This window comes from Salvelinus fontinalis, chromosome 35 (assembly GCF_029448725.1).
Source record: "Salvelinus fontinalis isolate EN_2023a chromosome 35, ASM2944872v1, whole genome shotgun sequence".
Classification (NCBI taxonomy): Eukaryota; Metazoa; Chordata; class Actinopteri; order Salmoniformes; family Salmonidae; genus Salvelinus; species Salvelinus fontinalis.
The window spans coordinates 29309659-29319292 of record NC_074699.1 but is presented as its reverse complement, the minus strand read 5'-3'; the positions used below and the strand labels follow the sequence as shown (position 1 = coordinate 29319292).

The 9634-nt window shown below is 46.8% G+C and overlaps 1 protein-coding gene across 1 annotated transcript in view; it reads left to right on the top strand.

The window, feature by feature from the left end:
- Positions 1 to 8159, top strand: part of LOC129834692 (collagen and calcium-binding EGF domain-containing protein 1-like) — a 17791-nt gene extending 9632 nt beyond the window's left edge. Inside the window, exons 3-11 of the mRNA XM_055899910.1 lie at positions 3233 to 3285; positions 3635 to 3766; positions 3973 to 4110; positions 4370 to 4503; positions 4736 to 4856; positions 5014 to 5153; positions 5328 to 5363; positions 5597 to 5632; positions 6245 to 8159. Of these exons, the coding sequence (XP_055755885.1) occupies positions 3233 to 3285; positions 3635 to 3766; positions 3973 to 4110; positions 4370 to 4503; positions 4736 to 4856; positions 5014 to 5153; positions 5328 to 5363; positions 5597 to 5632; positions 6245 to 6433 (979 nt within the window). The 3' untranslated portion in view covers positions 6434 to 8159. The remainder of the gene's footprint in view (positions 1 to 3232; positions 3286 to 3634; positions 3767 to 3972; positions 4111 to 4369; positions 4504 to 4735; positions 4857 to 5013; positions 5154 to 5327; positions 5364 to 5596; positions 5633 to 6244) is intronic.
- Positions 8160 to 9634: the final 1475 nt, after the last annotated feature.

Sequence of the window (9634 nt, the reverse complement as noted above, 5' to 3'; positions counted from 1 at the left end):
ACCCACACAAAGACATCAACATGACAGATATGTAAGAGCAGAAACACACACAGACACTGTGTCTCCTGTCCTGAAGTGTCGAGGGGTCCGTGACCTCCACCGAGGTCCACATCCTGTGTTTCTGACTCACAGAGCACCACATGAAGGACCATCAAGCACAAATGACACAAAAGCTACATCTCTCTTTCTTTCTCTCCTTCTCTCTCTCTCCCTCCATCCTCCTCCTCTCCTCGACGTGTCAACATCTCCCTGTCTCTTTTCCTCCTCGCAACGTTTCCTCCTCCATCGCCATAACAACCCCCTTAAGTCATCTCCCCTCTCTCTCTGACGAGTCTGGGAGTTGACAGAGTAAATATGACACATAATGTTGCGTCACAAGACGCCTAATGATACTGTTGTCTCTCTTCGCTATCTCCCCCATATCTAGAAACAGAAACGCTATCTGATGTCCAGGGAGCAATCCTGTACTGAGTGAGTGGAACTGTTAATACATAGTGACTTCAGTCTGGTTTATGGAAAGCATCCTTCCAGATTGGTCTCTGCTCTGCTGTCTCTGTGTAACCTCAGTGCTGTCTGTCCAGGCTGCAGACGGTTGGGGAGGTCTATAATGAATATCCAGTCTTTGTAGCGCATTCCTGCCACGAACGCACAAATAAATCACGCCAGCCTGGATGGAAAACAATAACATTGAGCTCTCCTCCCTGGAGGGAGACCCTTGCTAAAGTACATAATCTGGAGTGTAAAGTGATCCTGCTCTAGCCTGTACTCTGGATCCTGTCTTGCTATTTCTCCAGCGTCTCTGTGCTGTTTTTGGCAGCAGCATTGTAGTGTAGAGCCTGTGTAGGCCCTCGGTACGTCCCTCTCTCTGCAGCTAGTCACTGGGTCACCACCAGCACAAAGGAGGACCAGGGGGAGCACAGGGACAGGGATGTCCAGGAATGGTTCTCCTAAGATGGACTCGTAGCTGGGTGACTTGCATGGTCAGACGGACCTGGTGGGTCTGTAGGCACTATGTTAGAGTGTGGAGCATCAAGAGAAGCAGTGTCTAACAGCAGGAATACCCTCAGGGTGACACAGGGACTCCACTCATCTTCTGAAGAAACTTAATCAGACAATATGCTTGCACAAGACATGTTGATGCAGAATGTAGAAACACAGAAGAATCGAGTGGGCAAAAACACCATAGAATCCGACCATCAGTGTTGATAACCTGGGTGTAGAGAAAGATACACTCACTCGGTTCTTCAGCAGTACCCATATGATAACCCTTTTTGGTTACAGGTAGAACATTCTGTAGAAAGGGTTCAACATGGAACCTAAAAGAGTTCTACCTGGAACCAAAAAGGGTTCTTCAAAAGGTTCTCCTATGGGGACAGCCGAAAACTCTGTAAGGTTCTAGATATCACCTTTTTTTAAGAGTGTACTCTGCTAACCTTGTTAGTCACCTGACCTTGATGTTTGTCTGTATTGTGAAGAGTGCAGAGAACTGAAGGAAGAGCCTGGCCTGGGAGCTCTCTTCCTCAAGGCTGTGTTTAATAGTCCTGTCAGTGTCACACATCACTCTCACTAATAACCCCTGCCCTTGTTTCCTGACATGAACAAGATGCACCCAATTACTGACTGCTCTGGGCCTCAGACACACACACACGCACACACACGCACGCACACATGCACGGGGGGGAGCATGAGAAGCGGTTATCTCACTGTGGAGGACAGTGATGTAGCTTTAGTGGTTTGGTCTTTTCCCTTTAAGATCTGAGAACAGTGTTAATCAACAGAGACCCCTACATTCCCAAACATCAACAGACAGGTCATCACACTGTGTAACTAATAACCTGAGCAGTTTATACAGACCACTGAAGAGCATGTATCATCAATCAGAGACACCTCTAGCATTTCATTTGACATTTTAGTCCTTTAGCAGATGCTTTAATCCAGTTTGTGCATTCGTCTTAAGATAGCTAGGTGGGACAACCAAATCTCAGTCATAGTAACTACATATTTCCTCAATAAAGTAGCTATCAGCAAAGAGAGCTAGAAAGGGGGGGAAAGTAAAGTTAGCTCACAAAAGGCTTTTTTTTGTTGCAGGTCCCAGATCAGATCAGGGACAGTGTGGGGTCAGGTCTCTGTGTGACTGACAGGCTGTCTGTTGATGTTTGTTGAGCAGTTTAGCAGTGAACATTGAGAGCAGAGGTTGTGTGTTGATGTTATGAGTCGACACTCAGAGAGACCAGAGGCTGCCAGCCATAGCCTCCCCTTGCTGGCTGTACATCTTTAGCCCAGACAGACAGACAGACAGGGCCCACATCTGCTGTTCATTAGCCCAGCCTGGCCCTCTCCTCTCTGGGCACACTGACTGGAGGGACAGGAGGTGGCAGGCCTGGAGAGATATGTCCTTCGGGCCCCTGGCCAGAGCCCCCTAGCAGCCCCCCAGTACTGTCCCATCCCATCCCCAGCTCTCTCCATCACAACACAACACAGCTATGAGCCACAGATTAAAGCTCCAGTCCGTCATGTGGCTTTAATCAGGCCCTGGCCAGGCCCATAGTTTTGTAAGTTATTTATCATTCAAAAGAGGGAGTGGGGGAGGGTCTTAGAGGAGTGATTTAGGGTTATGTTGCATGGAGGTTGGAGAAGAATAAAAGCAAGTTGTCGTCTTGAGGGACCTTCAGTGAGGTACCATGCTAAATTCCCTCCATCAAGAGCGTGCAGTTTTCGGGGCAGGAGTTGTGTGTTCCCCCCTCCTCGTCTAGGGTCTGTGTTATTTGGGTTCTGTGATTCTATGAGTGTTCCAATATCCCTTTCCATCGTTTCTTATTCCGCAGTTCCATCCCTAATGCCTGTAACATGTGGTGTTTTGGTTTGCTGTGTGTGAGGATGATGCTCTTTGTTCAGCTGTCTCTTGACCATCTAGGCTAGTGCTGCTGGGATGTGGGGAGGGAGGTAAGGGATCTGGTGCTAATGAGGAGTTTTGGTTCTAAAGACAATTGATAGGCTGGGTGTTACCAGAGAGGAAGAGGCGAAGCGAGAGGGTTTACTCTTGTCAAAATCTGTCCACAATTAGCAGACTGATAAGCAGAGAGAAAAGCAGACTGCCTGCCTTCCCGCCTTTGGGACTACGACTCCCATTTAGTGGCTGTGTAGATCCGTTCAGTATGTGAAGGGAAGGATACAGCAGCTGGGAAATGAATTATTGGCTCATGCTACTGTCTGTCTGTGTGTTTATCCACAGGAGGAAATGCTGTGAGGGCTTCAGGTTGGTGATGGGCCAGTGCATACCTGAAAGTAGGTTTAAGAAATACAGCAGTTCTACTCACCCTAAGTCAGATACTTTACTCAGTGCCTGTAATTACACCTGGGCACCTGTACACAGACAGAATGCACATTACAACGCCAAATTAACCCATTACTGAACTGCAAATCGTTTCAAAAGTAAAATAGAATCTCATTCCATAAATTGTCAATACTCTACAATGACACACCATGACCAATAGAGGGCAACATTACACAGGAATACCCTTGAGGAATATTATTGGACATCCAGGGTTATTATTGAGCTGTTAGCTTTGCATGTAAGATCCTATCTGTGCATGTCCCTATTGAGGAACCAATCCCTCCTCTCTCTCTGCTCCAGATGTGGATGTGTGTTCTGGCTCCCCCTGTGAACAGCAGTGCACCGACAACTTTGGACGGGTTGTCTGCACCTGTTACCCCGGATACCGCTTTGATCGAGAGAGGCATCGCAACCACCAGACCTACTGTTTAGGTAAGTCCACTACCTGTTTATCTGCCAATCAGATTTTTATCAGCCTGTTTATCAGCCAATCAGCACTGTTTTCTTTTGTATAAATCTTAATTTAACATCCTGCATCAGAGCAACCGCTCTTTCTCCATCTCTCTGATTAGAGCAGCCTAAATGCAGCCTTAATCAGGTGTAAAGTAACAGCTGGTGTTGTGTCTCCCACACCACAGACATCGATGAGTGTGTGGAGTCCGACGGCAGTGTCTGTGATCACGACTGCGAGAACACCGTGGGCAGCTTCCTGTGTCGCTGTCGCAGGGGTTACATCCTGGCACCGGACAAGCACTCCTGTATACCCAGTCACAACCGTGGGTGTTGAGTATACTACTATACTTTACTCCTACTGTCTACATGAGGCTGGCTACCGCAGCTACACTACCTCTGGGCTTAGCTCACTAGTACCTTCCTGTGTGTCTTCAGCCTGAGGGTACAGAACTGTATATGTGTTTGAGAGGGTGAACATAGACTACTAGACTTTGTTTTTGTGTTACTTATTCTGTTGTGTTACTTACTCTGTGACAAGCCTGTCTCTCTGAGAGTCTCTTTGTCTCTGTGTCTTTCTATCAGTGAGCTCGTCAGGGAAGTCTGACACCCTGATGAGTGCTGGCTCCTGCTCCCTCACCTGTCAGGACTTTGTAAACATGAGGAACAGCCTGCTGCAGCTCAAACTGAGGCTGGGCAGCACTCAGTCACCTAACCAGGTACATCTACATCACAACACTAACTACTGCACATCTTACTTACACTGGTGTTCCATACAAACACAGAGATACACTAACCAGAGATACACTAACTGTAAACTAGCCTCGCCAGACTTGATGTCTCACAATGGAAGTCTGACCAAATTCCGACTACAGTGAGACATGTTGTTGTACTATACCACCTGTGTGTGTACCTGTGTGTGTACCTGTGTGTGTACCTGTGTGTGTATAGGTGTTGTCTCCTGGCCTGGCTAACGGCAGTGATAAGCCGTCTGCTGGGAGGTTGGGGAAAGGTCCTGACACCACCGCCCTCCCTAGTCCTCCTGGCTCTCCAGGATCCCGTGGGGTCCCAGGTAAGAGTTGTCTGCTCTTTCTCTGAATCTTTCTAACTCAATCTTTCTCTCTCTCTCTGTATCTCTCTGTTTACTGCCTATGTCAGCTGTTTGTTGGCTGACATTCCGAAGGTTATCTCCTTGGTTCCTCTTACATCCCTTTATTCTTGGATCTCAGGCCACTCAGGAGTGCCGGGGGAGAAGGGAAAGCCTGGAGAGAGAGGCCTGACCGGCCCCCAGGGGCCACGGGGAGACATCGGCCCTATGGGCCCCGAGCCTGACCTGGAGCACATCAAGAGGGGTCGCAGAGGAGCTGTGGTAATCTTATTATTGCTTCCCGGATAACATGCTGTTGGGTCTATTAGTCCAAGCAGACCTCAACACATCCATAGCTGCAGAGATACATCATTACAATAAATGTTGCATTAGAGGAGCTGTAGCTCCCGCTAAAAACATTTAAAACCATATTTCTGTTTCTCCTTTTTCCAACAGGGACCTCCTGGTGCACCAGGCAGAGATGGACTGAAGGTCAGTATAACAGTCTATCCATGTGTCTGTGGGTGTTTAGTACATGCGTGTGTGTGTACTGTATGTGTTTAAACTATCCTGTAAACTTTTCAAAGCTGTTAACTGGAACACTAACAGCAACACTTTTCACCCCACTCTGAGAGCTCTGAGCTGCCGATGTGGACTCTTATAGAAGTCTGTGTGAACGTTGGAAGTATGTAACTGGACGTTTCTGGATGTTTTTTTCTCTTTAGGGTGACAGGGGAACTCCTGGTCCCAGAGGTCTACCAGTGAGTCTGCTTTCTATATTTGCCAGCTAGGCTTTGAAGTATTTTTAAATGCATTATCATCATTGTCATCTTGTTCATCTATTTGTCACGAACCAGCTCAAAGCCCGTAACAAAAGGGAGACAACGTGGAGATAAGGAATAACAAAATATATTTATTAACTAAGTACAATATACAATGGTGTGTGTAATCAGTCATCAGTAGTGTAAGTGAGTGTTTAGCATGCATGAATGTGATAATGCAGGGTGTTGAAAGGTGCTAAAGCAAACAACCAAAAACCACCAAGATACACAACAAAATCTGTAAAGGTGTCTGCATGGAGAGAGTCTCCTCCATGAATGGGGAAGTGGTGTATTTATCCTGGGACACACTGGGCCCAGGTGTTTCCCATGTAGCTGACGACCCTCCCAACTCCGCCCACCGGCATCCTAATAAGGAAACAAGAACAAAGAGAGAATACGGCAGACAGTGGGAGGGTCGTCACATATTCTATGTAGTATCAGATTCCAAGCATACAATAAATCCACCCTAAAGCATGCAACATACCTTACAGATTGAAATCTAATTGACTGATGTGTGGACAGAGATATTAAAGCCTCCGTATCTTTCGCCAGGGACCTCCCGGCTCCTTTGACTTCCTCCTGGTCATGATGGCCGACATTCGCATTGACATCATCGAGCTGCAGGAGCAAGTGTTTGGGAAGAGGCGGGGCCTCTCCTTAGACAACCCGCCCCACTCCAGCGGAGAGACAGGGTTCGGAGAGTGGGGCTCCGGACAAGGAGAGCTCATGCTCAATACCTGAACTCCATAACCCTGCCCACGGCAACTGTCACTCAAAACGATAAGCCAAAAGGAACTAATTAATCAACTGGCTCTTGTAAAGCAGAGACATTGAACTGACTGAACTGACTCCTTTCCTCCAGTAAAACCTTGTCTCTAAAACCCAAATAGGACTGTATGAGGTGAGGAGATCAGCTCTCTCTCCTGTCAGAGACATAGACTATAAACAAATGGAGAGAGAGAGAGAGAATGGCAAAGATGGAACCACTGACCCTCCAAACCAAACTACTGCAAGCTTTGCCTTGCCGCCTTGATGTTTCCTTCTAGCCTGGCCTGGTCTGGTCTGACTGAGGAGAGGGGGTATGCCTTTGCGTGCGAGGCACAGGGGGGTGATGGTTGTAGCCCTGTGTGACTGTGTCTTTGTGTGCTCTGAGCTGAACAGCTTCAAACACAGCAGGGGCTTTATCGTCTGCATCTCTTCCTGTTCCTGTCAAATCTGTACAGTCCGAGGAGAGGAGACTCCGGTCAGTCGCTGCCTGACACTGCTTACCTGCCCTGCAGGGCCTAGAACCAGACTCAGGCCCCAGACTGCACCTGTCCATGCAACAACCCAAATCAACAGCTTTTATACTGCTGCCGCTACACTACAGAATATCTGAAGCATCTTTAGAGATTCAGTACATATACTACATTAGCAAAACTATGTGGATACCTGCTCATCCAACATCTCATTCCAAAATCATGGGCATTAATATGGGGTTAGTCCCCCCTTTGCTGCTATAACAGCCTCCATTCTTCTGGGCTTCAAGGCTTTCCACTACATGGTGGAACATTTCTGCGGGAACTTGCTTCCATTCAGCCACAAGAGCCTTAGTGATGTCGGGCGATTAGGCCTGGCTCGCAGTCGGCGTTCCAATTCATCCCAAATATGTTCAATGGGGTTGAGGTCAGGGCTCTGTGCAGGCCAGTCAAGTTCTACCACACCGATCTCGACAAACCATTTCTGTATGGACCTCACTTTGTGCACATGGGCATTGTCATGCTAAAACTGGAAAGGGCATTTCCTAAACTGTTGCCATAAAGTTGCAAGCACAGAATCATCTAGAATGTCATCGTATGCTCCAGAGATTTCCCTTCACTGGAACTAAGGGGCATAGCCCAAACCATGAAAAACAGCCCCAGACCATTATTCCTCCTGCACCAAACTTTACAGTTGGCACTATGCATTTTGGCAGGTGGCGTTCTCCTGGGATCCGCCAAACCCAGATTCGTCCAGAATCGTTCCTGATGGTGAAGTGTGATTCATCACTCCAGAGAACTTGTTTCCACTGGAAGTTTGGAACTTTTTAGTGAGTGTTACAACCGAAGACAGATGATTTTTACGCGCTAGGTGCTTCAGCACTCTGCAGTCTCATTCTGTGAGCTTGTGTGGCCTACCACTTCGCGGCTGAGCCGTTGTTGCTCCTAGACGTTTCCACTTCACAATAACAGCACTTACAGTTGACCGGGGCAGCACTAGCAAGGCAGAAATTTGACAAACTGACTTGTTTGGAAAGGTGGCATCCTATGACGGTGCCACGTTGAAAGTCACTGAGCTCTTCAGTAAGGCCATTCTACTGCCAATGTTTGTCGATGGCGATTGCACCTGTCAGCAACGGGTATGGCTGAAATAGCAGAATCCACTAATTTGAAGGGATGTCTACATATGTTTGTATATTTAGTGTAAATAAAAAAGGAACCATTTGAAAGTTTCAGAAAGTTCTTTGGATATGTTGGTAAACATACTCTTTTTTGTTGTCGTTAATGTTGAACTTCCCTACTCAAGATAGGTACATATATGGTGTGGAGAGGACTCTCTTATTGCTAGCTATTGGTCTACACCTTAGATCACCTTCTAAAGCATTATGTGTGTCTCTGCTTGTGTGTAAGTATGTATATAGTACACACCAGCACTTTCCCTAATGAAGTCAAGATTTTAGAGCACTGCAGGGCTTGGAAATATCTGCTAATCACAAATGGTATGCACCATTAAATCACAAATACCTAGAGTGTGGACTGTAGACAATCAAAAATAGCAAAAAATTACATAAAAAATGTAATGAATAAAAGGCCAGCTGCTTGGCCCTGGTTGAGGATGCAGGTTTCTATTCCTCTGGGTCTACACACTACAGCCAGTTACAATCACTCATGGGAACAACTCTAGACAATTTGTTTGTCTGTCGGCTTTCCTGCCTTTCAGTAAGTCTATTAGCACTTGTTGTCTCTGCAGGTATCCTATCTCCAGAGGTACTGTGTCATCTCCAGCAGAAGGAGCTAAGTCACAGATGGGGTTCAGCATCACCTAACGAGCTGTGTGTTACTAACACCACTATACGACACAGAGTAAATCATTTGTACATAATACAAAACACACAATGTGTCTGGCTTGGCAGGTAAAGATGGTGAACCATAGTGAGGTTCAGTGTAATTATGAGTGGTGTAGGTATCAGAGGTCAGGGTTCAAATGCTTTGGCAAAGACAGCTGGATGGGTAATTACAGACCCCCTGTGTTGTCAAGTCTCAACTCGTTCCCTAACTTAGCCTGTGATGAGAGTCCACATGGATGAGTTAAAAGTATGTTCTGTTCAGCCTGGGAAAATCCCCTGCACATCATGTTTGTTCTGTGGTAAAGAACACAGACTCCTTTCTGGTCTCTTTGATTCAGACACGTTGTACACTTGTCAGCTCTCTGGTGGTGATAGCACAGGTGGAAGGCTATGTGTGTGAGTGTGTGCGCGTGAGCATGCGCGCGTGCGTGACAAGCCTCCAAGCCTCTCATCTACCAGCTCCACCCCCTGCCGTGCAGCCATGGCTCACAGTAAAGACGTCGCTAGGCAACAAAGATCAGGAAAAACAACATGAAACAATTTAAGAACTATGTCAGAGAGAAAAGAGAGAGGGAGTGAGAGATTATCTCATTTCCTTCACTGCTTGTCATGCAATTGTAATGTATTTCCCCCGTTTGCCCTGTAGATGACAGCAGTGAGGAGTTCAACTGAGTTTATAATGGGTCAACAAAGTGCACTTCAGATGTGCAGTGCATACCGTACTAACCCTTATCTACCCTACCGCTGCCATATACAGGAGATGTTTAATGACATTGTGTCTAGGCTTTAGAAGTTCTCTCTACTGTGCACAATGTCATTATACTGACGAGAAAGGAAAGATGTATCATAATCTGTAC